Below are 27,540 nucleotides of genomic sequence, written 5' to 3' on the forward strand. Positions count from 1 at the left end.
GTTTTGCACCATATTTATAAGTTGTTTTCTTACTTTGTAGGGGATATCTTGCTGATCACTGGTGGTCCGACTTCTGGGACCTCCTTCGATATTGAGAATGGGGCTCTGAATGGAACAATGGTTCCATTTAGTGATGAGCGAGTATACTCGTTGCTCGAGTTTTCCTGAGCACGCTCGGGTAGTCTCCGAGTATTTGTGACTGCTCGGAGATTTAGTTTATGTTGACACAGCTGCATGATTTACAGCTACTAGCCAGCCTGAGTACATGTGGGGGTTGCCTGGTTGCTAGGTAATCCCCACATGTATTCAAGCTGTCTATTAGCTGCAAATCATGCAGCTGCGTCAACAAAAGCTAAAGCTCCGAGCAGTCACAAATACTCGGTGACCACCCGAGCGTGCGCAGGAAAACCCGAGCAACGAGTATACTCGCTCATCACTAGTTCCATTGCATTTATTGCCAAGGGCACTGCTGTGCTTGGCTTTCTCTGGTAGTCCCATAGACAACATATGTACTGGAGGTTGAGCATGTGCACCTCCATGTATTCAGAGTCGAGATCTGTGTAGGACTCATAGCGATCAGTAACTTATCCTCTATTCTATCCACAGAGGATACATTTCATTTGCCAGTATACCCCTTAAAAAACAGTTTGAAAAAATTGTAACATGTCCTAGAAACTGCTCATCACTGTGCCGCTCTTGAGAAAGGTGATTTTTATAAATAATAAGGATATTGAATGTGTAATAGTTCGTCAGAGGGCTCGTCATTATAAAAGGAATAATCCATTTCTCTCCTGCACACAGATCGGGATCACTTTCAGTTGGGCTCGCTTTCTCACTTGTTGAATGCCAAAGCTGTTGGGTATCAGGAGCTACCAGACTGGCCAGATGAGGCTCCCGATCCATCTGTGCGCAACGTGGAGGTGAAGGAAGCTGTGCGTGCTAACCTGAGTATATAGGGATGTAGGCAAAGCCCACCGCTATCCCCCCTGCAGTGCACTCCTGCTTTTTATCCCGCATAGATATCTGTCCCTTTCTAGCTGCTCGCTGTTTGCTGCTCTGGGCTATACTTTCAGGCTATCCTTTCAGTCTTCATCCATCAATGCAGTCTGTAGTAAAGGGTCATTTTAGATTTGATAATGTAACATATTATAAATGAACTATCTTCCCTTATATTCAGGAAGAGGAAGATACTGAGCCCACGGAGTGTCACATCAGCCTGCTGGGGGAGTGGAAAGAGGTGTCACTTGTGTGTGATTTAGTGTGGCTTTTTCTCCACTTAGACTATTCTTGCTGTGTGCAGTGACCTATATTCTCCCCTCACTACCTAAGGCTGAATTCACAAACGTGATAAACGTGTCCCCGATATGATTCAGGGCAACGTCAAGATTCTACCAATGAATTTACCTCTTTTTTCCTTAGTAACTGACTTACTTCAATGTGAGATCATACCTAGAATGCATGGATGTCAGCCTGCTGTTAAATGCTGTGTGCCCTTATTGCTGATTTTAGCCATGGGCTGGGATCCCACGGTGCGGCTGCTACATATGACCAACAGTCCTAGCCACCCGCGGCTACCAATAAGTGCAAGAGTTTGCATTCACACTCAGGCGCTACCTGCAGACTTTTGCACCTATTCGTCTCTGCTGATGGGCCAAGATTTTGGTTGCATGCAGTTGCGCAGCGTGTGTACGCAGCCTTAAATTACACCCGTCCTTTCTGCTTATGGCATTTTCCCAGCTTAATTCAAATTGCATATTGCAAAAATTGTTTTTCAATATCTTATCTGTTGAATTGTACTTACAGCCTAGCATTATTCTTTTCTCTTTTTATAATAGATTTTTCTCTACCTTGTTGTACCCTGTGGCTAATTGCTACAGCAATGCCGAACATTAGTAGCATGCTTATCATTGTAACACTACCAGCCCGATACTCTCTAGTGAAGTGAATCTAGAAGTCACCTCAAACAGCTGTAATGCTGCAGCAGCACCGTACGCAGTGAAGAGGCAGTGACCCACAAAGTTCACACACAAAAGTCTCTTTAATGTGTTACTTCACACATAAAGGTGCATAGCATTTTATAGTACACGTCATCAAAGTTCAATACACACAGTTCATCTCGTCTCAGTACCCATTTCGTAGCGCTACACATCATATGGCTTTTAGATTGCAGTCCCTAAACAAGCCAGTCCTCTCCTTGTCCAGAATCCGTGGGGCGACTGTAAGCCATATTACAGTCTCCAAACACAGCTTCACATGTTGCCGACAGTACACACGCCAGTCCTCCTCTGACTAGTTCCCGTGAGTGTCCTGCATCGCTGTGTCACAGACTCGTTACTCACACAGCCGTACACAGACCAGTATATCCTCTGGATACCAGCCGGGCACCATATCCACCTGTCTGCAATCGTTACGCTTGCCAGTCCTCTTTCGGGCACAGGACATCCACCTCCGGTACACCTCCGGGCACAGGACTGTCCACATCCGACTTTTTCGGGCACAGGACATCCACCTCTGGTTCAACTCCGGGCACAGGACTGTCCACACCCGAGACCAGCTACCATGAATGACTTGCATCGCTATGTACGCTGCGGGTGCCAAGCTATTCAGCTGCCATAGCTGCTGGCTCCGCTGGCCTGTGCTGCTTCACACACACAGCCAGCGCTCTGCAGGCCTCTGCTCTGCACAACAGCACACACCAGACTGACACTGACGTTGCACCTAACACCTGACGCACCCATAGCCCTTACTTCAGGGTTTTTAACAGACAAACCTGTGGCTGGAAGCCACATGGAAAACCCAGACCGGAAATCCATGACTGACATGCACACCTATGGACTTCATCCGTCTCCATGCTCAACCTGGGGAGAACACACAGCGCCCCCTACCTGTGACACGAGTCTCTGCCTTACACATCATGGAAGACACATTTTCCAAATGCTGATTTGTCAGGCCTCTGCTTTTTGTTTATTAGAGATGCCTGGTCGTCACTAGTCACTTCTTGGAGAATTGAAATACTACATCCCGACCATGCATATACATCTAGAAATTGGGGCATGGCATGTTATAATTCAGTGGAAACACTTTTTGCTGAACTAGTATTTATATATTTTTTTCATTTAATTTATTTTCCTTTTTAGCGTTATTCCTTTCTGTTATATTTTAAACCTCAAGTGAATCCCAATAAATCAGAATTTTGTCTACTTTGGAATGCAGTTTGTACCGTACCTTTCCTTGCATATAGTCATTCAATTCACTCTTCTAGGTACCTGAATGGACTAAATGCCCAAGCAGAGAGAAGAGGAAAGAGAGGGAGGAGAAACCATTCTATTCTGATTCAGATGGGGAATCAGGACCAACTGAGTCTGCAGACAGTGGTAAGAGACTAGTTAATGGGAATCTGTCAGCAGGTGTGTGCTACTCCATGTGAAAGCAGCATGACATAAGGGCAGATACCCTGACTCCAGTGATGTGTCACTTACTGGGCTGTGTGTTGTATCTTCAATAAAATCACAATTTTATCTGATGCAGTTCAGCCAGTACTCTGAATTCTGAGCTCTGTATGACTCCGCCCACACCACTGATTGGCAGCTCTCTGTGTACACTGTGCATAGGCAAAAAGCTGCCAATCAGTGGTAGGGGCAGGGTTATACAGAACTCATGAAGGGGGATGACTACATGACAGCAGATTTACTACTCCTCTAGATATAATCTCCTGCTGATAAACAATGATTTTATAAAAACTACAGCAAGCAGACCAGTATGTGACACATTACTGGAATCATGGTATCTGCCCCTACATCACACTGCTCTTAGATTCAGTAGCAATAACCTAGTGAAAGATTCCCTTTTAAAAGGCAACGCTGTTATTACTAATTTTAATCACACATGAAACTGTTGCCAAAGAAAATTGAGAAGCTGAATATTAACGAGGTCTACTTTTCTTTGCAGTAGTGCATGTCAATCCTTTTTGTATTTTTTTCTTTAAGATAAAAGTATATACATTGCAGAACATAGTTCAACTTATCAATTTTCCATATTTAACATGAGTATTTTTTACATCTGATAATATATATGCCTTATAATGTTTTTATTTCAGAACCAGAGTCAGTGAGTGAGTCAGAGAGTGGTGAGAGTTCCAGTGGTAGTGGTTCAGGGTCTGAGAGTGAAGAAGAGGAGGAAGAGAGTGAAGATGAAGAAGAGTCTGAAAAGGAAGAGAAGAAAAAGGACAAGAAAGATGAACCACAGAGTGAGGGGAGGTACGGAGGAGTGTTAGGGCCCATTCACACTGGAGTATAACATGGCCGGGTGCTATGTGATGTTTTATCGGATAGCACTCGGCCCAATGTTATACTATGGGGCAGGGCAGATGAACGATTATTTTCTCATGCCGATTGGGCATGAGAAATCAATTGCAAAATGCTGCAGGTGCATCCAATGATCGGATCACATGCACTTATACAATGTTTGGTGCATGTGAAAGATCGGACTGCACTCGGATGTCATCCTGGTGCAGCCCAACATCCACTGACTAAGAGAATAAAGAAGTTGTAGAAATTAAGTTCTGTTTTCTCCGCAACTGTGATGCGATTCTCTCATGTGAGTAAATTGCAGCACAGTAAGATGACTGTCATTAGCATAATCGGCCCGATTCTCTCACATGAGAGAATCATTGATCGTGCGACCCCGGCCGTAGGGCTCATACTCACTTACGTGAAATACGGCCGATGTTAAAACCCGGCTCTGCCGCCGGCACTTGGGAGTGGAGCGTGCGGCCGCAAAGCAATGCATGGAGCTGCACGCTCCGCTCCTAAGTGCCGGCGGCAGAGCCGGGTGTAACCATGCGAGACTCAGCCGTATTTCACGCAAGTGAGTATAAGCCCTTAGAAATATAAACAAGAACAGCCTCATGCTTATTAGGACCCTAAATAAGACTTGAAGCATATGCCCATTTTACATGTAAGCCCCTTGTGACATAACACACTTTTTGGAACCTTAACTTGATGGAACACAGACAGTCCTATTTCCTTAACATCAGCAAAGGGTGCGGAGAGGTTCAGTATTCTGTTTTGCTACCATTACAGGGGATCATATAATGTCACTATTTTGTTAGGGGGGAAAAAAGGTAACAGTTAAAGGGAACCTGTCACCCCCCCCCCCCCCCCCCAGGCGTTTGAAACTAAAAGAGCCACCTTGTGCAGCAGTAATGCTGCATTCTGACAAGGTGGCTCTTTTAGTTATTGGTGCTGTAACTGCAGAAATAATCCGTTTTGTAATTTGTCATAAATGCTTTCTTCAGTCCTGAAGGCAGGCCTTTCCCCCCCGCTGCAGACGCCACACAGCCGTCACTCATCTTCTTGGCGCCGGGAGCCGCCTCCTCAGCGCTGTTTTGAAATGAGCCGGCACCTGTGCTCTTTTCTCCTGCCTTGGGCAGGCGCAGTGAGCGCTGCCCGTCCTCTGTCCTCATATGCAGTCTAGCTGACTACGCCTGTGCGGCCGCCCTGCCTGTGAATCCCAGCCCCGCAATGTGAATAAATCAGAAGACACTGCGGGGCTGGGATTCACAGGCAGGGCAGCCGCACAGGCACAGTCAGCTAGACTGCATATGAGGATAGAGGACGGGCAGCTCTCACTGCGCCTGCCCAAGGCATGACAAAAGTGCGCAGGCGACAGCTGATTTCAAAACAGCAGTGAGGAGGCGGCGCCAAGAGGATTTGAGTGACGGCTGTGTAGCGTCTGCAGCAGGGGGGGAAAGGCCTGCCTCCAGGACTGAAGAAAGGTATTTAGGACAAATTACAAAACGGATTATTTCTGCAGTTACAGCACCCAGAACTAAAAGAGCCACCTTGTCAGAATGCAGCATTACTGCTGCACAAGGTGGCTCTTTTAGTTAAAAACGCCTGGGGGGGCGACAGGTTCCCTTTAAATAGGTTTTGTATGTAAAAAAAATTACATTCTTGATCAATTGACAGTGATGAAAGTGATCGGGATCAAAGATTAACAGCAAAAGGGAAGAAAACCCCAGTGAGAACAGCAAAGAAGTCCGCTTCAGAAGAAAGCAGCTCAGAGAGCGAATCTGAGAGTGAATCTTCGTCAGAAGAGGATGACGAGGAAGAGGATGAGAAAGAACAACCGCAGCCTGAGCCTAAAAAGAAAAGGCCTGTAAGTCTCTATTTTATAAAATGAATCTGGATGCCAGACCAGACCCCCTAGTGTACTCATTTAGCAGTCACCCTAAACTAATACCGACCACAAACCAAGCCCCTAACTAAACACAGATCTGGGACCACATAAATACATATTAAGACCAGAAACTCTAAACTCTGCCAATACTCCCCACTCCTTACTTTTGCAGTTTGCAGTCCTCGGCACTTAGACCTCATTCAGACATCAGTTATTTTCACATACAATAAAAATGGTCCATCAGATTTTCATCAGTTTTTCTCTGATAGGAAAAAAAAAGTTTCTCCTATTTATCAGCCCTTGAAAAATTGAAAGTGCTATCTGATTTTTTTCACGGATCCATAGCCTTGTATTGATGATTTTTATATGACACTCAGATCATTATTGAACATGCCTCCGCAATATCCAAGGAAAAAATAGGACATGTGAACTATCCAATAGACTATCATAGGTGCAAGTGCTATAAGTGAAAAGCAAGGAATGCACTCCTATGAATGAGGCCTAAGTATGGGAGAATTAAAAACGACATTTCACCAAATTTTAAGGTTGAACTGGACACACGATGTAATAATAGCTGAAAAGTGGAATAAAACTCTGTCACAGAGATATTAGCAATCAAAGTATTTGTCACGTAATGAGTTAACTTTTTTAAGTCATAGTGAGTGTTATCCGGCAGATTTTATATGAGGCGTTTACTTCTTCTCCCTGTATGATGCTGACCAATCATAAGCAGGTAGCTACACTCAAAAGAAAGAAGAACATTCCCAAACATAGTTTTGAGCAGTTTTCTCAGTGTATGTAGTGTAATAATGCAGCTTTGATCGCCTGGTCTAAGGGTACCGTCACACAGTGCCATTTTCATCGCTACGACGGCACGATTCGTGATGTTGCAGCGTCGTATAAGTATCGCTCCAGCGTCGTAGACTGCGGTCACACGTTGCAATACACGGCGCTGGAGCGATAATTTCATGACGTATTTGCGATGTAGAAGCTGTTGGTTACTGTGCGCACATCGTATACAACCTGTGTCACACGATGCAATCATGCCGCCACAGCGGGACACTAGACGACGAAAGAAAGTTTCAAACGATCTGCTACGACGTACGATTCTCAGCGGGGATCCGGATCGCAGTAGCGTGTCAGACACAGCGATATCGTCACGATATCGCTAGAACGTCACGAATCGTGCCGTCGTAGCGATGAAAATGGCACTGTGTGACGGTACCCTAACCTCCTGCATGATTAGAAAGCACACATGACTTACACCTTTCAGATAAGGTCCCTGTGGGGGAGGGGCAGCACAGCTAAGTTTAGCTGTGTCACTTTACAAACATTTCCATCAGCACCACTTCATCTCTTAGTACTGTCAGCTCTGCTGTACTATCACTCCCTCAGCCTACTTGTCTGAACATATCTCAGTAATCACATTTATGTCTGTTGTGCTCAACTTGCAATTTCTCTCCAGTGAGAGCAGAGGGTCATTACATATCAGACAAAAGTAGCCCAGAACAATTTGTGAATGAGGCTAATGTGATATTTGCATGTAACTCAACAGTGGGCCCTCAAAGTCAATTTTACTGGTGCACGTGTCACACCCCAATCACTGTTTATTAGGTCCCGTATTTTTCCAAGAGCCTCCCAGATATTATGGGAGAGTTGAGAAGTATGATTTAACATTATGTTATGTAAATGCCTCTGAAATAGGTAAAACTGTATTAAGTGACACTTTTACTGTAACAGACCTCCAGTTTATAGGATTTAGAATTGTCAAGGAGAGCATATAAATGTATGAGTGACGTTACTTTCTTTCCCTACTCAGTCTGTAGCTTCCAAACCAGCAGTAAAGCAGTCCAAGGAGACAAAAGAGATGTCTTTACTGGATCTAGATGACTGTGAGTAAAATCTTGACATATGAATAGAGTTTCACTGGTGTTTGTATAAGGTTATATGCACATGATGTCTTTTTCAGGTGGATTCCACCTGAAAAAGCTCTAAAGAAAACCGCCACAAAGAATGAGCATAATCCACAGCAATGTAAAAAGGACTTGCTGTGCATATGTTACATCTTTTGTCACTTCTTATAACCACTTCAGGCTTCTAAAGTCTGGAAACAGTTAAAAGAAGTTGCACTTAACTGAAAAAAAAAGACGCCAGCAGTGGAGCCGCCACAAAATAGACGGTAAAGACACCAATGAAGACACTACAGAAAAAAACATCACTGGCTTATTCCTGAAGCGTCTTCATTCTGTAAAATTCAGTGGATACATCTAAAAAAATGCTGTGTGTGCACATACCCTAACATAAAATACTTTTTCTATAAATCTCAGCGCATCACCATATTATTTAATATTAGAAATACTTTTTCTTGCAAATAGTGTACATTATGCTTGAAAAGAGTTATAACAAACTTCACTCAGAAACGAATGAATGAGCAGAGTGATAGAAGATGGAAAAAGTTCTATTACAGTGGAGATTTTTTATATTATTTAACATCCAACAAGCAAAAAAGATATATATATTTTTAATTCTTGATGAGTCACTATTACTTGGTATCTCTCTTTGGACCTCTGAACAATACCTTTCCATTTCTCGTTGGTAGAAAGAAGACATTCTGACATTGAAGATCAAATATTGCACAGTATTATTTTCCAACACATAGTAATGCCAGCATTATATATAGCAGCAGATTCAGACAAGGACTAAAATAACGCACCCTGTTAGGGTCTCTGCACACATTGATATTTTGGTCATGTTTTTTCTGTGGAGATTTGTTACAAAACCTGAAAAATTTCCTAGTAACAAACAGCAAAGTGAATGAGATTCCTGAAGTCTCATGTACACGTTGCTTATTTTTTTTCTTACAGATTTGCAGAAGATTTAAGTCTGCAGGACGTCAATACTTTCAGCGATTTCACCTGTACTAATGAGTGGGGAAAATACATCAAAAACACATGCATTTTTCCTACAACACATCAGTTCCTGCAGCATGGTGCTAGATTTGATTTTCATTCATTTTGGGTCCGTGTGTCATTTTTTTACCATCAGGTGCATCCGTTCTTCTCATACCGCAAAGTTATCTAAGCTTTTCCCATGTATTAAATGTTTAAAAAGGGACAATGCTCAGGATATACATGGATGGCATCTGTGTGCTGTTCAATTTTCTTTTACGGACTCATTAATTTAAATGGGTGACTCAGATCAAAAATAGACACATCTCTGTGTTTTTTGTGGACACTCGGTCCCCAAACATACAGACATGCGAATAGCCCTAAAGACTATAATGGATACTTGTTCTATCATCAGTGAAAAACACGGATAGAACAGAAGTGTAAAAAATGCACCTCTGGTTAGCATCTAACAAATACAGAATAAAAACTGAGCCCAGCTCCAGCAAACTAAGGCCATGTTCACATGTTCAGTATTTGGTCAGTATTTAAATCAGTATTTATAAGACAAGAACCAGGAGAGGAACAATCAGAGGAAAAGTATATTAGAAACACGTCACCGCTTCTGTATTTATCACCCACTCCTGGTCTTGGCTTACAAATACTGAGGTGAAATACTGAATGTGTGACCGTAGCCTAATACAGATACCCTGTCATATAATTTAATCAAGAACTTTATGCAAACTCCTTAGCTAAAGTAGCATAAATGTGTTTTTTTTTGTCTTCTTTTATAGTCTCAGTGCCCTCTGCCCCTCTTACAACGTCTGGGAGTATTGTTTCATCCAGCTTAGTGACTGACCTTGAAGGATTATCATTAACGGACACTTCTCTTACCCCCACAGTGAGTAGCATGGGGCTATACCATGGTGGCATCTATCAACTCTATTAAAATATGACATCTATTTATAATGCTCAATTTATTCTATTCCATGATGTAGTGTTTCTATTTTTCCCCCTAAGGTAATCAGTCCTATATTCTCCACTGGTCGCACATTCGAACTACTACATCGAATGACTGGAGAGGGCCTGTCTATGGAATATATATTCAGCCGCCAGCCATTTACACCTGATCATCGGATGCTGTCTGTTCAAATAAAGATCTCCAACAACACTGAGAGTGAAGTGCGAAGTATCCACACTAGTGAGCCTAAGCTGCTGAGTGGTATGAGGATGCAAGAGTTTCAGGAAATAGGTACATATTTGTTATTAGTTTCAAAAGTTTTTTTTTTAGTATTGATATAATAGTCGACAAGAGTCATCCAATGGTGTATTGTGAAAATTCCCACATAAGGATCACACTGAATGGCAAAGGAGAAGATATTAGTCATTAATACAAAGCAAAATTCAAATCAGAATCACATCCTCATGGGAATGTATTCACATTGTAAGAAAAGAATACTTTAAAAAAGTAAGTATGTATACATTGCGTTCTCATGGAGACAAATCAAGGGTTCTTTGTAGCATAGATTGTGTTAGATGGATATAAAAAGATTCCTGGATTTATTTTAGGAAGTGTCAAAGTGGTTGCACACTATGGGCCCGATTCATGAAGCCTAGCATTTTCAACCTGGTCATGATGAGGGGGGGGTTGGAGTGCGAGGCTTTTGATTCATTGAAAGGCGCATGTCTTTTAATGAATCAGCCAAGGCACATAGTGGCATGTGCCTCGCCACAAATCATACTCCAGTCCCTACTGGAGTAAGATTTTTTGGGTAGAGAATATTGCCGGTCATCATGAATGGTGCTCATTACATACCCATCCACACTCCGCCAACTTTGTTGGAGCTGGGCGAAAATGCCGTGAAGATGTCAAAAGTGTAGAAATGTTTGCGCAACCTCGCAGTATGCAAAATTTGTTCCACTTTTCAAAGCTTTTATGACAGACTTCTGATAAAAAAGCTTTGATAAATCAGGGCCTATATGTTTATTTTCACAAATGTGTTGAGACATGGTTTTATGGCACTTTCTAATACACAGTTGTGTGAAAACGTGTTTGCCCCTTCCTGATTTCCTATTCCTTTGCATGTCTGTCTTACATAAATGTTTCAGATCACCAAACAAATTTAAATATTAGACAAAGATAACACAAGTAAACAAAATGCAGTTTTAAATGGAGGTCTTTATTATTAAGGGAAAAAGAAACCCAAACCTATAGGTCCCTGTGTGAAAAAGTGATTGCACCACCACCCCCTCTTAAAACATAAAATAACTGGTTTATCACATCTTTGGGAAGCTGAATTCAAATATTCTCTAGCCACACCTAGGCTTGATTACTGCCACACTTGTTCTCAATCAAGAAATCACTTAAATAGGACCTGCCTGACAAAGTGAAGTAGACCAGTGGTTCTTCAAAAGCTAGACATCATGCTGCAATTCAAATAAATTCTGAAACAAATGAGAAACAAAGTAATTTAGATCTATCAGTCTGGAAAAGGATATAAAGCCATTTCTTTCTCGCTTCATTAGGGGACACAGGTAACCATGGGGTGTATGCTGCTATTGCTAGGAGGCTGACACTATGCAAATAAGGAAACGTTAACTCCTCCTCGGCAGTATACACCCTCCGACAGGCACCAGGCAACTCAGTTTTTGGTTAGTGTCTGTAGGAGGCAGACCTGGATCTAACCACCAGATCTGCATTATTTTCTTTTACAGGGGTTTTTGTGTTTTATTAATCATTTCCCTTTCTCTTTCAGATTCACTTCTTCGGGTAACAGGGTGCAGATTCTCACCCTGTTTTTCCCACATTTAAGCGACCGAGAGAGCAGTGTGGTACTCCCTGCATTGCCTACTCTCGGACCCGCTGGCAAGACTTCGTCCCCTGTCACCATTATGGGTGTTTCAAGGTGACTTCTTGGTGGCCAGTCCTCGCCTTTTCCCCTCCTCACCCCTCTCCTCGGAGAGGGCTGAGAGGAAGACGGTGGTCATCTATGGTGACCTCCCCCCTTCTCGTAAGGGGTTGATGCTGATCTTACTCCCAGGACCCTCTTCTGCTCCGAGGGATTCTGTCACGATCCTCAGACACCAAGGAGCCGGATTCAAGCAAGGTAGCAAGTGGGACAGGAGCTCACTTACCCCCCCCCCCCACCACCACCACCACCACCACCACCACCATGGCAGCGCTCACCGGTCTCTAGATTTCAAATTTCCACCTAATCGCGCGATTCCCGGCATATTGCAGCCTTTCTCCTTCCCTAGATAGGCCACACCCCCTTGCCAGTCTAGGCCTATCAGTGCCGCACTTTCATTTTCTCCAGCGCCGGGCACGCCCCCTCTGCTGTGCACTGCCTCGGCTCTCCATCCGACACGCCTCCTCAGGCGTGTCGGCCTATCAGGACGCCGGTTTCTTTTTAACATAGTAACATAGTTAGTAAGGCCGAAAAAAGACATTTGTCCATCCAGTTCAGCCTATATTCCATCATAATAAATCCCCAGATCTACGTCCTTCTACAGAACCTAATAATTGTATGATACAATATTGTTCTGCTCCAGGAAGACATCCAGGCCTCTCTTGAACCCCTCGACTGAGTTCGCCATCACCACCCCCTCAGGCAAGCAATTCCAGATTCTCACTGCCCTAACAGTAAAGAATCCTCTTCTATGTTGGTGGAAAAACCTTCTCTCCTCCAGACGCAAAGAATGCCCCCTTGTGCCCATCACCTTCCTTGGTATAAACAGATCCCCGGAGAGATATTTGTATTGTCCCCTTATATACTTATACATTGTTATTAGATCGCCCCTCAGTCGTCTTTTTTCTAGACTAAATAATCCTAATTTCGCTAATCTATCTGGGTATTGTAGTTCTCCCATCCCCTTTATTAATTTTGTTGCCCTCCTTTGTACTCTCTCTAGTTCCATTATATCCTTCCTGAGCACAAGTTTCTTGTGTATGCCCGCACTTCTGCGTGCCCAAACACAGCTTTGCCCGCCCACCGCTCGCTCCATCGGCGCATGGCCAGAGAGAACTGTGTCCATCTTGGCGGGCTCCTGCAGCGTCTTCAGGATTCGGAGGGGGACACAGTACCTGCGCTGCTTCTGCAATCGCTGGGTGTCTGGTAGGCTCAGCATTCCCTGCCTCCCTCCTCGGCTTTACTCCCTTCAGCTCGCCTTCTTAGCGTTCTGCTGCAGTTAAGCAATATCGCCGGCATAGCGTTCTGCTACAGCCCTCTTCAGCAGTATCGCCGTTATAGCGTCCTGCAGCAGTCCTCATTCAGGCTCTACCTATGCCCAAAACCACACAGGCCTCCAGCTATAAGAGAAAGTGGGCTTCAGGCCAGCTGTCGCCTTTCTGTCTGTCCTGCAGTCCTTCCACCATGTCTATCCCTCAGGAAGCTCCTATTGCTCGGGATGAGTGCACTCCCCCTCCCCCGGAGTGGGCTGTTGCTATGTCTCACTCAGTCTGAGACCTGACAAAAGTGTCCCAGTCCCTGGTACAGGTCCTGGAACGCTTGCCGCTTCTATCTTCTGCCACCAGTGCCACGAACGCCTCCCACGGCGATTCGCTCGCACCTAACCACGTCCCGCACAGGGTCAGATTGGACAAAGGATCCAGAAAGAGGACTCTGTCTAGCTCCTCATCCAGCTCTCCGGAACCCGCGGCACCATCTAGAATACCCCTCTCCACCCGTTCCCCCTCCTCTGAGGCGGACGTCGGGTCAGATGTACTTTCGCACTCAGAGTCTGATTCAGATACAGATCAGACCTCTGGCACGCAGGACATCGTAGATAGCCTTATTTCGGCTATTATTCAAACCCTTGAACGTAAGGAGGAGGATTCCACCTCCCAGGAGGACTCCGTTTCATTCAAACTGGTGAAACGGCCCTCTAGAGTTTTTCCCAATCACAAAGAGTTTGAGAATACTACCTCTAAACATTGGGAACAACATGGAAAACGTTTTCCAGGAAGAAAGCGTCTGGATATCTTGTACCCCTTTAATCCAGACCTAGTCAGCAAATGTTAAACATAATGATCCAAAGGGCAGTTATTAAACTGCAGCAAATGGTCTGATTCCCCTAAGGTAGACCCGCCTGTCTCTCGTCTATCCTCGCAGACAGTTCTGTCTGTCCCTGATGCAGCGTCTCTTAAGGACGCTACGGACAGGCAAATTGAGGCTTTAACCAAATCAGCCTTTGAGGCTTCTGGCGCCTCTCTCTGACTGAATTTCGCCTCCTCTTGGATGGCGAAAGCCGTGTCTGTCTGGGCCAAGATACTTCGCAGGGGCATCGTTGCTTCGGCTCCTTCGGAGGAACTAGCTTATTTAGCGGACCAGATTGCACACGAGGGGAAATATCTGTTAAATGCCTCCTTGGATGTGGCTGCTTGTTCTGCAAAAGCAAACAGCTACATCATTGCCATTCGCCGTGTCCTTTGGCTGAAGGCGTGGAACGCTGACCCCGCTTCTAAAAAGTCTCTCACTGGCCTTCCGTTCCAGGGCTCCAGGTTCTTCGGCACTAAGCTAGACCAGATCATCTCCTACGTACAGGTGGAAAGAGCACCTCTCTCCCTCAATCCAGGCCTAAGCGCCCCTTTAATCGTAGGGGACCCCAGTCCTTTTGTCCCTTCTAGCCCTTCTCCTTCTCTGGCGATTCCTCCCAGCAGGAGCGTTCTTCCTCTCAGGGGGAATGGAGGAAACCTTCCTTCAGGCCTACCCCTCACTGGAGGGCTAAGAGACGCTCCTCTAAACCTTCCTGATCTTGCAGCCACAGATTCTCTTCAAAATGACGGCTTTCCCCCACCTGGAAATCTTTCCAGGGTGGGAGGCAGGCTTCTTCTGTTCACAGAGGCTCGATTATCAGTAGTCGACGACGCTTTGTCAGGGAGATCGTCACATCAGGCTACAAAATAGAATTTTCTTCACCCCCAGGAAGCTGTTTCTTCCTCTCCCGTCCACCCAGGCAGCTGTCCCATGCCCCAGGATTCCTCCAGGCCGTCGACGCCTTCCTCACCTCAGGAGTAATTGTTCCTGTACCTTTCCGCGAGCGGTTTTCGGGTTTTTACTCAAATCTGTTCGTGGTTCCAAAAAAAGACGTCTCTCTCCGCCTGATTTTGGATCTCAAACAGTTGAACCGCCACCTTCGGGTTCGACACTTCAAGATGGAGTCACTGCGCTCGGTGATCGCTTCCATGGAACCGGGGGAATATCTGTGCTCTGTGGACATTCAGGATGCGTACCTGCACATTCCGATTTGTCAGCAGCACCAGAGGTTCCTTCGTTTCGCGATCCAGGAACAACATTACCAGTTTACAGCTCTCCCGTTTGGCTTAGCGTCCGCCCACAGGGTCTTTATGAAGGTAATGGCAGCGGTCATGGCCATACTTCGTTCAAAGGGGATCCTTATAATCCCCAATCTCGACGACCTTCTGGTCAAGGGTCCGTCTCACCGGGACTGCGACCAGAGTCTCCAGATCACTCTGGACATGCTGATGCGCCTCAGCTGGATAATCAACAGGGACAAGTCGACCTTGATTCCAACTCAACGCATCGAGTTCCTGGGCATGGAATTCAACACCATCCAAGCTTCCAAGCTCGGGTCTTCCTCCCGAAAGAGAAGTTCTTCTCTCTCCGCCAGGGCATCAAAGCCTTAAAGCGCCCGATCCCTCTGCCTCTACAGCTCTGTATGAAAGTTCTAGGGAAGATGGTCGCTTCCATGGAAGCGGTACCTTATGCTCAATTTCACTTTTGCCCTCTCCATCTGGCTCTCCTGTCTGCCTGGGACAAGAACCCACTTTCCCTAGATCGCCCGATTCGCCTTCCTCTCAATGTGAGACAGTCTCTCACTTGGTGGACGCTTTCCGCCTCCATCCTGCGCGGGAGGTCATTTCTCCCCCTCCTGTTGTGGATTCTGTTTGCGGGCTCCCTCTGGTGGTTACTGCTGGTACTGGGTGACTTTGGTGGGTTGCGGCCTTTGGTTTCCATCTGTCCATCAGAGGCTGGGTGTTTCCTATTTTACCTGGCCTTTCTGTCATTTCCCTTGCCGGCTATCAATGTGTTCAGATGTGCTCTGTTTGGTTCCTGCCTACCTGCTCCCAGATCTTTCAGGATAAGCTAAGTGCTGATTTTCAGTTGTTTGGTTTTTTGTCCAGCTTGCTTAGAATGTCTCTTTGTTAGCTGGTTGCTCTAGTGGACTGAGGTTCTCCCCATGTGCCATGAGTTGGCACATGGGTTCTTGTAATCTCAGGATGGTTTTTTTGATTAGGGTTTTTTGCTGACCGCTCAGTCCCCTTTTGTGTCATTCTGCTTTCTAGTTTTCAGCGGGCCTCTATTTGCTAAAGCTATATACATCATCTCTATGTGTGTGCCTTCCTCTCATTTCACCGTCAATACATGTGGGGGGCAACTATATCTTTGGGGTTAATTCCTCTGGAGGCAAGTGAGGTCTTTGTTTTCTCTGCAGTACTAGTTAGCTCTTAGGCTGGTGCGTGGCGTCTAGAACCAACGTAGGCACGCTCCCTGGCTATCTCTAGTTGCGTTTGTCAGGCGTAGGGCAGCGGTCAGCCCAGGTTCCATCACCCTAGAGCTCGTCCGATATTTATTATCTTTGCTTATCCTGTGCTATCCCTAGCCATTGGGGATTCATGATAGTATAGCCGGCCCACAAAGTGTTAATTGTTTGGGCTGAAGCAGGAGAAAAAGAAGTGTTCAAGGGAAATTTTTTTTTTTTTTTCCTTCAGAGTTTTGCTGCCTAGCCCTTAATTGCTGTCTAGCTGCTTCTTACCTCCTCTTAACCCTTGAATGGCTCTGATCTTAGCTGTTTATCATGGATGTCCAGAGTTTGGCTTCCAGCCTGAGTAATCTCACGGCAAAGGTTCAAAACATACAGGATTTCGTTGTTCACACTCCCATGTCTGAACCTAGAATTCCTATTCCAGAGTTTTTTTCTGGAGATAGATCTACCTTCCTGAATTTCAGGAACAATTGTAAATTGTTTCTCTCTTTGAAATCTCGCTCCTCTGGAGACCCTGCTCAACAGGTCAAGATTGTTATATCGTTCCTACGGGGCGACCCTCAGAATTGGGCATTTGCATTGGCACCAGGGGATCCTGCATTGCTCAGTGTGGATGCGTTTTTTCTGGCATTGGGATTGCTCTATGAGGAACCTAACCTAGAGATTCAGGCTGAAAAGGCTTTATTAGCCCTCTCTCAGGGGCATGATGAAGCGGAAATATATTGTCAGAAATTTCGGAAATGGTCGGTGCTTACTCAGTGGAATGAGTGCGCCCTGGCTGCAAACTTCAGAAATGGTCTTTCTGAGGCCATTAAGGATATTATGGTGGGGTTCCCTGCGCCTACAGGTCTGAATGAGTCTATGGCTATGGCCATTCAGATTGATCGGCGTTTACGGGAGCGCAAACCCGTGCACCAGTTGGCGGTGTCTTCTGAACAGGCACCTGAGACTATGCAATGTGATAGAATTCAGTCCAGAAGTGAACGGCAAAATTATAGGCGGAAAAATGGTTTGTGTTTTTATTGTGGTGATTCAGCTCATGTTATATCAGCATGCTCTAAACGCACAAAAAGGGTTGATAAATCTTTTGCCATTGATACTCTGCAGTCTAAGTTCATTTTGTCTGTGACTCTGATTTTTTCACTGTCTTCCATTTCCGTCGATGCCTATGTGGATTCAGGCTCTGCCCTGAGTCTTATGGATTGGTCATTTGCTAAACGCTGCGGTTTTAGTCTAGAGCCTCTGGAAGTTCCTATTCCTCTGAAAGGAATTGATTCTACACCATTGGCTATGAATAAACCGCAGTATTGGACACAAGTGACCATGCGCATGACTCCCGTTCATCAGGAGGTGATTCGCTTCCTTGTACTGTATAATTTACATGATGTACTAGTGCTTGGTCTGCCATGGTTACAAACTCATAATCCTGTCCTGGACTGGAAAACAATGTCTGTGCTAAGCTGGGGATGTCAGGGGGTTCATGATGATGCACCTCCGATTTCTATCGCTTCATCTACTCCTTCGGAGATCCCTGCGTTTTTGTCGGATTATAGGGATGTTTTTGAGGAGCCTAAGCTCAATTCGCTCCCTCCCCATAGAGAGTGTGACTGTGCTATAGAATTGATTCCTGGCAGTAAGTTCCCTAAGGGTCGTTTATTTAATCTGTCACTGCCAGAGCATACTGCTATGCGGAATTATATTAAGGAGTCCTTGGAAAAGGGACATATTCGTCCATCTTCGTCCCCTCTGGGAGCAGGTTTTTTTTTCGTGGCTAAAAAAGATGGTTCCCTGAGGCCTTGTATAGATTATCGCCTTCTGAATAAGATTACAGTCAAATACCAGTATCCATTGCCATTATTTACTGATTTGTTTGCTCGCATTAAGGGGGCTAGGTGGTTCACTAAAATAGATCTTCGTGGTGCGTATAATCTGGTGCGGATAAAACAGGGTGATGAGTGGAAAACCGCATTTAATACGCCTGAGGGCCATTTTGAGTATTTGGTAATGCCTTTTGGACTCTCCAATGCTCCGTCAGTCTTTCAGTCCTTTATGCACAATATTTTCCGTGAATATCTGGATAAGTTTATGATTGTGTATTTGGATGATATTTTGGTGTTTTCTGATGACTGGGAGTCTCATGTTCTACAGGTCAGGAAGGTGTTTCAGGTTTTGCGGGCCAATTCTCTGTTTGTGAAGGGCTCAAAGTGTCTCTTCGGAGTCCAGAAGATTTCTTTTTTGGGGTACATTTTTTCTCCTTCTACTATTGAGATGGATCCCGTTAAGGTTCAGGCTATTTGTGACTGGACACAACCTACATCTGTTAAGAGCCTTCAGAAGTTCTTGGGGTTTGCTAATTTTTATCGTCGGTTCATTGCTAATTTTTCCAGTATTGTTAAACCTTTGACTGATTTGACTAAAAAGGGTGCTGATGTTGCTGATTGGTCTCCTGCGGCCGTGGAGGCTTTTCGGGAACTTAAGCGCCGGTTTTCTTCTGCTCCTGTGTTGTGTCAACCAGATGTTTCACTTCCTTTCCAGGTGGAGGTTGATGCTTCCGAGATTGGAGCGGGGGCGGTTTTGTCACAGAGAAGTTCTAATGGCTCGGTGATGAAGCCATGTGCTTTCTTCTCTAGAAAATTCTCGCCCGCCGAGCGCAATTATGATGTGGGTAATCGGGAGCTTTTGGCCATGAAGTGGGCATTTGAGGAGTGGCGTCATTGGCTTGAGGGTGCTAAACATCGCGTGGTGGTCTTGACTGATCACAAGAATCTCATTTACCTTGAGTCTGCCAGGCGTTTGAATCCTAGACAGGCTCGTTGGTCGTTATTTTTTTCTCGTTTCAATTTCGTGGTTTCATACCTGCCAGGTTCAAAGAATGTGAAGGCAGATGCTCTTTCCAGGAGTTTTGTGCCTGACTCTCCTGGAGACACTGGGCCTGCTGGTATCCTTAGGGATGGGGTAATATTGTCCGCCGTATCCCCAGACTTGCGACGCGCATTACAGGAGTTTCAGGTGGATAAACCGGATCGATGTCCACCAGAAAGACTGTTTGTTCCGGATGATTGGACCAGTAGAGTCATCTCCGAGGTCCATTCTTCTGTGTTGGCTGGTCATCCTGGAATATTTGGTACAAGAGACTTGGTGGCCAGGTCTTTTTGGTGGCCTTCCTTGTCTAGGGATGTGCGTACTTTTGTGCAGTCTTGTGAAGTGTGTGCTCGAGCTAAGCCTTGCTGTTCACGGGCTAGTGGGTTGTTGTTATCCTTGCCCATCCCGAAGAGGCCTTGGACGCACATTTCCATGGATTTTATTTCTGATCTCCCGGTTTCACAGAAAATGTCCGTTATCTGGGTTGTGTGTGACCGCTTTTCTAAGATGGTTCATTTGGTGCCTTGCCTAAGTTGCCCTCCTCCTCTGAGTTGGTTCCTTTGTTTTTTCAGAACGTGATTCGTTTGCATGGGATTCCGGAGAATATCGTTTCTGACAGGGGATCCCAGTTTGTGTCTAGATTTTGGCGGACGTTTTGTGCCAAGATGGGCATTGATTTGTCTTTCTCGTCTGCATTCCATCCTCAGACGAATGGCCAGACGGAGCGAACTAATCAGACCTTGGAAACTTATTTGAGGTGTTTTGTTTCTGCTGATCAGGATGACTGGGTTGCTTTTTTGCCACTGGCCGAATTTGCTCTTAATAATCGGGCTAGTTCGGCCACGTTGGTCTCTCCTTTTTTTTGTAATTCGGGGTTTCATCCTCGTTTTTCCTCTGGTCAGGTGGAGTCTTCGGATTGTCCTGGAGTGGACGTGGTGGTGGACAGGCTACATCACATTTGGAATCAGGTGGTGGACAATTTGAAGTTATCTCAGGAGAAGACTCAGCAGTTTGCTAATCGCCGTCGCCGCGTGGGTCCCCGACTTCTTGTTGGGGACTTGGTGTGGTTGTCTTCTCGTTTTGTCCCTATGAAGGTCTCTTCTCCTAAGTTCAAGCCTCGGTTCATCGGTCCTTATAGGATCTCGGAGATTCTTAACCCTGTATCCTTCCGTTTGGATCTCCCAGCATCGTTCGCTATTCATAATGTGTTCCATCGGTCGTTGTTGCGGAGGTATGAGGTGCCTGTTGTTCCCTCGGTCGAGCCTCCTGCTCCGGTGCTGGTGGAGGGAGAATTGGAGTATGTTGTTGAAAAGATCTTGGATTCTCGTGTTTCCAGACGCAAACTCCAGTATTTGGTTAAGTGGAAGGGTTATGGTCAGGAGGACAATTCCTGGGTGGTCGCCTCCGATGTTCATGCGACTGATTTGGTCCGCGCCTTCCATAGAGCTCACCCTGATCGCCCTGGGGGTTCTCGTGAGGGTTCGGTGACCCCTCCTCAAGGGGGGGGTACTGTTGTGGATTCTGTTTGCGGGCTCCCTCTGGTGGTTACTGCTGGTACTGGGTGACTTTGGTGGGTTGCGGCCTTTGGTTTCCATCTGTCCATCAGAGGCTGGGTGTTTCCTATTTTACCTGGCCTTTCTGTCATTTCCCTTGCCGGCTATCAATGTGTTCAGATGTGCTCTGTTTGGTTCCTGCCTACCTGCTCCCAGATCTTTCAGGATAAGCTAAGTGCTGATTTTCAGTTGTTTGGTTTTTTGTCCAGCTTGCTTAGAATGTCTCTTTGTTAGCTGGTTGCTCTAGTGGACTGAGGTTCTCCCCATGTGCCATGAGTTGGCACATGGGTTCTTGTAATCTCAGGATGGTTTTTTTGATTAGGGTTTTTTGCTGACCGCTCAGTCCCCTTTTGTGTCATTCTGCTTTCTAGTTTTCAGCGGGCCTCTATTTGCTAAAGCTATATACATCATCTCTATGTGTGTGCCTTCCTCTCATTTCACCGTCAATACATGTGGGGGGCAACTATATCTTTGGGGTTAATTCCTCTGGAGGCAAGTGAGGTCTTTGTTTTCTCTGCAGTACTAGTTAGCTCTTAGGCTGGTGCGTGGCGTCTAGAACCAACGTAGGCACGCTCCCTGGCTATCTCTAGTTGCGTTTGTCAGGCGTAGGGCAGCGGTCAGCCCAGGTTCCATCACCCTAGAGCTTGTACGATATTTATTATCTTTGCTTATCCTGTGCTATCCCTAGCCATTGGGGATTCATGACACCCTCCGCTGGCAGATCATCACCACCGACGCCAGTCTCCAGGGGTGGGGTGCGGTCTTTCTCCATCACACAGCGCACGGTCGCTGGAAGGTTCTCTGGCAGCCCCTCCTCGCGGGAAATCCGGTCCGCGTTCAGTCGGACAACGCCACGGCCGTGGCTTACATAAACCATCAGGGAGGGACTCGCAGCAAGCAGATCATGAGGGAGGTGTCAAACATTCTATGCTGGGCAGAGAACCACGTTCCTGCCATCTCAGCTGTCCACATTCCAGGGGTGGACAATTGGGAAGCCGACTTCCTCAGCCATCAGGGCCTCGCTTCAGGCGAGTGGTCTCTCCATCCCTCCGTCTTCAACCAAATATGTCAGAGATGGGGAGTTCCGGACGTCGACCTAATGGCCTCCCGAACGAACCACAAGGTTCCCCAGTATGTAGCCAGGTCTAGGGACCCGATGGCCGTTGGTTGCGATGCCCTGGTGATCCCTTGGGCCCAGTTCCACATGCCCTATCTGTTTCCTCCTTTTCCCTTGATCCCAAGGGTCGTAAAAAAGATAAAGGCAGAGAGGGTCCCCGTTCTCTTAATAGCTCCAGATTGGCCTCGCAGGGCCTGGTACGCGGAGCTAGTAAACATGCTGTCGGACGTCCCCTGGAGACTCCCAGACTGTTTGGATCTTTTATCGCAGGGGCCCCTCTTCCACCTGAATTCTCGGTCTCTGAATTTAACGGTATGGCCGTTGAGGCCGTGGTCCTAAAGGACGCAGGTTTTTCTCACAGCGTCATACAGACCTGTTGTGAAATTGGATTCTGGGCTCCCCCGGTGGCCACTGGTGGAATTGAACTTGTGTGCATCATCCTCTCTGTTCACCTGTTCCCATCAGGATGTGGGAGTCTCTATATAACCTTGCTCCTCTGTCAGTTTCATGCCGGTCAACAATGTAATCAGAAGCCTTTCTTTGCATGTTCCTGCTACTAGACAACTCCCAGCTAAGTTGGACTTTTGTCCTTGTTTGTTTTTGCATTTTGTTCCAGTTCAAAGCTGCTGTTTCGTTACTGTGTCTGGAAAGCTCTTGTGATCTGAAATTGCCACTCTGGTGTTATGAGTTAATACTAGAGTCTTAAAGTAATTTCTGGATGGTGTTTTGATAGGGTTTTCAGCTGACCATGAAAGTGCCCTTTCTGTCTTCCTGCTATCTAGTAAGCGGACCTCGATTTTGCTAAACCTATTTTCATACTACGTTTGTCATTTCCTCTAAAATCACCGCCAATATATGTGGGGACCTCTGTCTGCCTTTTGGGGAAATTTCTCTAGAGGTGAGCCAGGACTGTATTTTCCTCTGCTAGGATTAGTTAGTCCTCCGGCTGGCGCTGGGCGTCTAGGGATAAAACGTAGGCACGCTACCCGGCCACTGTTAATTGTGCGGCAGGTTTAGTTCATGGTCAGTTTAGATTCCATCTTCCAAGAGCTAGTTCTTATATATGCTGGGCTATGTTCTCTCGCCATTGAGAATCATGACAGTTTGACCGGCCAGAAAGGGTTAAATTATTGGCTGAGAAAGGAGAGAAAAAAGAAGTCTGCTGAAAATTTTTTATTTTTTTTTCTCTAGTTCTGAGTGTGCTCATAATTGAATCACTTGCTAGTCTGCCTATACTGCAGCCTTCCTCTCTTTCTCTCCTTCTAATCCTTGAATGGCTCTGTGTTCACCTGTTTGAAATGGATCTTCAGAGTGTAGCTACAGGTTTGAATAATCTCGCCACGAAGGTACAAAATTTGCAAGATTTTGTTGTTCATGCACCTATGTCTGAACCTAGAATTCCTTTGCCTGAATTTTTTTCAGGGAATAGATCTTGCTTTCAAAATTTTAAAAATAATTGCAAATTGTTTTTGTCCCTGAAGTCTCGCTCTGCCGGAGATCCTGCACAGCAGGTCAGGATTGTAATTTCCTTGCTCCGGGGCGACCCTCAAGATTGGGCTTTTGCATTGACACCAGGGGATCCTGCGTTGCTCAATGTGGATGCGTTTTTTCTGGCCTTGGGGTTGCTTTATGAGGAACCTCATTTAGAGCTTCAGGCGGAAAAAGCTTTGATGTCCCTATCTCAGGGGCAAGATGAAGCTGAAATATACTGCCAAAAATTCCGTAAATGGTCTGTGCTTACTCAGTGGAATGAGTGCGCCCTGGCGGCGATTTTCAGAGAAGGTCTCTCTGATGCCATTAAGGATGTTATGGTGGGGTTCCCTGTGCCTGCGGGTCTGAATGAGTCCATGACAATGGCTTTTCAGATCGATAGGCGTCTGCGGGAGCGCAAACCTGTGCACCATTTGGCGGTGTCTACTGAGAAGACGCCAGAAAATATGCAATGTGATAGAATTCTGTCCAGAAGCGAGCGGCTGAATTTTAGACGAAAAAATGGGTTGTGCTTCTATTGTGGTGATTCAACTCATGTTATATCAGCATGCTCTAAGCGTACTAAGAAGCTTGACAAGTCTGTTTCAATTAGCACTTTACAGTCTAAGTTTATTCTATCTGTGACCCTGATTTGTTCTTTATCATCTATTACCGCGGACGCCTATGTCGACTCTGGCGCCGCTTTGAGTCTTATGGATTGGTCCTTTGCCAAACGCTGTGGGTATGATTTGGAGCCTTTGGAAGCTCCTATACCTCTGAAGGGGATTGACTCCACCCCATTGGCTAGTAATAAACCACAATACTGGACACAAGTAACTATGCGTATTAATCCGGATCACCAGGAGATTATTCGCTTTCTGGTGCTGTATAATCTACATGATGTTTTGGTGCTAGGATTGCCATGGCTGCAATCTCATAACCCAGTCCTCGACTGGAAAGCTATGTCTGTGTTAAGCTGGGGATGTAAAGGGACTCATGGGGACGTACCTTTGGTTTCCATTTCATCATCTATTCCCTCTGAGATTCCTGAATTCTTGTCTGACTATCGTGACGTTTTTGAAGAACCCAAGCTTGGTTCACTACCTCCGCACCGGGAGTGCGATTGTGCCATAGATTTGATTCCGGGTAGTAAATACCCTAAGGGTCGTTTATTTAATCTGTCTGTGCCTGAACACGCTGCTATGCGAGAATATATAAAGGAGTCCTTGGAAAAGGGACATATTCGTCCTTCGTCATCTCCCTTAGGAGCCGGTTTTTTCTTTGTGTCTAAGAAAGATGGCTCTTTGAGGCCGTGTATTGATTATCGGCTTTTGAATAAAATCACGGTTAAATATCAATATCCGTTACCACTGCTGACTGATTTGTTTGCTCGTATAAAGGGGGCCAAGTGGTTCTCTAAGATTGATCTCCGTGGGGCGTATAATTTGGTGCGAATCAAGCAGGGGGATGAGTGGAAAACCGCATTTAATACGCCCGAGGGCCACTTTGAGTATTTGGTGATGCCTTTTGGTCTTTCAAATGCCCCTTCAGTCTTCCAGTCCTTTATGCATGACATTTTCCGCGATTATTTGGATAAATTTATGATTGTGTATCTGGATGATATTCTGATTTTTTCAGATGACTGGGACTCTCATGTCCAGCAGGTCAGGAGGGTTTTTCAGGTTTTGCGGTCTAATTCCTTGTGTGTGAAGGGTTCTAAGTGCGTTTTTGGGGTTCAAAAGATTTCCTTCTTGGGATACATTTTTTCCCCCTCTTCCATCGAGATGGATCCTGTCAAGGTTCAGGCTATTTGTGATTGGACGCAACCCTCTTCTCTTAAGAGTCTTCAGAAATTTTTGGGCTTTGCTAACTTTTATCGTCGATTTATTGCTGGTTTTTCTGATGTTGTTAAACCATTGAGTGATTTGACTAAGAAGGGTGCTGATGTTGCTGATTGGTCCCCTGATGCTGTGGAGGCTGTTATGACCCCAATGGCGAGGGTCTCAGAGGAACGTGGAAGTCTGCAGAATACAAAAATCCAGCTCATAGGGCAGTGGTAGCTGGGTTGACCATATATCTACTCCTAACGCCAACACTAGAAGTAGCCGGGGATCATTCCTACGTTGATTCTAGATGACACGCTCCAGCCGGAGAATCTAGCTACCCCTAGTAGAGGAAAACAAAAGACCTTTCTTGCCTCCAGAGAAGGGGACCCCAAAGCTGGATAGAAGCCCCCCACAAATAATAACGGTGAGGTAAGAGGAAATGACAAACACAGAAATGAACCAGGTTTAGCACAGAGAGGCCCGCTAACTGATAGCAGAATAAAGAAAGGTAACTTATATGGTCAACAAAAACCCTATCAAAATCCACACTGGAAATTCAAGAACCCCCGAACCGTCTAACGGTCCGGGGGGAGAACACCAGCCCCCTAGAGCTTCCAGCAAAGGTCAGGATATATATTTGGAACAAGCTGGACAAAAATACAAAACCAAAACAAAATAGCAAAAAGCAAAAAGCGGACTTAGCTGATATAACTGGAACCAGGATCAGTAGACAAGAGCACAGCAGACTAGCTCTGATAACTACGTTGCCAGGCATTGAACTGAAGGTCCAGGGAGCTTAAATAGCAACACCCTAAACTAACGACCCAGATGCGGATAAAAGGAATGACAGAAAAACCAGAGTCAAAAAACTAGTAACCACTAGAGGGAGCAAAAAGTAAATTCACAACAGTACCCCCCCCTTAGTGAGGGGTCACCGAACCCTCACCACGACCACCAGGGCGATCAGGATGAGCGGCATGAAAGGCACGAACTAAATCGGCCGCATGAACATCAGAGGCGACCACCCAGGAATTATCCTCCTGACCATAGCCCTTCCACTTGACCAGGTACTGAAGCCTCCGCCTGGAGAGGCGAGAATCCAAGATCTTCTCCACCACGTACTCCAACTCGCCCTCAACCAAGACCGGAGCAGGAGGCTCAGCAGAAGGAACTATAGGCACAATGTACCGCCGCAACAAGGACCTATGAAATACATTGTGAATAGCAAACGACACAGGAAGATCCAGACGAAAGATACAGGATTAAGGATTTCCAATATCTTGTAAGGCCCAATAAAACGAGGTTTAAATTTGGGAGAGGAGACCTTCATAGGAACAAAGCGGGAAGAAAGCCATACCAAATCCCCAACGCGTAGTCGGGGACCCACACCGCGGCGGCGGTTGGCAAAGCGCTGAGCCCTCTCCTGTGACAACTTCAAGTTGTCCACCACATGATTCCAGATCCGCTGCAACCTATCCACCACAGAATCCACCCCAGGACAGTCAGAAGGCTCCACATGACCCGAAGAAAAGCGAGGATGGAAACCAGAGTTGCAGAAAAAAGGCGAAACCAAGGTGGCGGAACTAGCCCGATTATTAAGGGCAAACTCAGCCAACGGCAAGAATGTCACCCAATCGTCCTGATCAGCAGAGACAAAACACCTCAAATAAGCCTCCAAAGTCTGATTGGTTCGCTCCGTCTGTCCATTAGTCTGAGGATGGAAAGCAGACGAAAACGACAAATCAATGCCCATCCTACTACAAAAGGATCGCCAGAATCTGGAAACGAACTGGGATCCTCTGTCTGACACAATATTCTCAGGGATGCCGTGCAAACGAACCACGTTCTGGAAAAACACAGGAACCAGATCGGAAGAGGAAGGCAGCTTAGGCAAAGGAACCAAATGGACCATCTTTGAGAAGCGATCACATATCACCCAGATAACGGACATGCCCTGGGATAGCGGAAGATCAGAAATGAAATCCATGGAGATATGTGTCCAAGGTCTCTTCGGGACAGGCAAGGGCAAGAGCAAACCGCTGGCACGAGAACAGCAAGGCTTAGCTCGAGCACAAGTCCCACAGGACTGCACAAATGACCGCACATCCCTTGACAAGGAAGGCCACCAAAAGGACCTGGCC

At 45.9% G+C, this 27,540-nt stretch overlaps 1 protein-coding gene across 4 annotated transcripts in view; it reads left to right on the plus strand.

The window, feature by feature from the left end:
• The window catches only part of AP3B2 (adaptor related protein complex 3 subunit beta 2), a 136,176-nt gene that overhangs the window by 68,688 nt on the left and 39,948 nt on the right, over window positions 1-27,540 (plus strand). For 2 of the 4 annotated variants that reach the window (XR_013215677.1, XM_077263991.1), the window contains exons 17-23: window positions 802-920; window positions 3,263-3,374; window positions 4,097-4,256; window positions 5,970-6,159; window positions 8,000-8,072; window positions 9,860-9,966; window positions 10,086-10,317. Coding sequence is in view for 3 of the 4 variants with exons in the window: in XM_077263991.1 (XP_077120106.1) it covers window positions 802-920; window positions 3,263-3,374; window positions 4,097-4,256; window positions 5,970-6,159; window positions 8,000-8,072; window positions 9,860-9,966; window positions 10,086-10,317 (993 nt within the window). In the remaining variant the exon portion in view is untranslated. Of the gene's footprint in view, window positions 1-801; window positions 933-3,262; window positions 3,375-4,096; window positions 4,257-5,969; window positions 6,160-7,999; window positions 8,073-9,859; window positions 9,967-10,085; window positions 10,318-27,540 lie in introns of all 4 variants that reach the window. The other 2 variants (XM_077263990.1, XM_077263993.1) reach the window with 1 other exon arrangement.

Source organism: Ranitomeya variabilis, chromosome 5 (genome assembly GCF_051348905.1).
Source record: "Ranitomeya variabilis isolate aRanVar5 chromosome 5, aRanVar5.hap1, whole genome shotgun sequence".
Taxonomy (NCBI): domain Eukaryota; kingdom Metazoa; phylum Chordata; class Amphibia; order Anura; family Dendrobatidae; genus Ranitomeya; species Ranitomeya variabilis.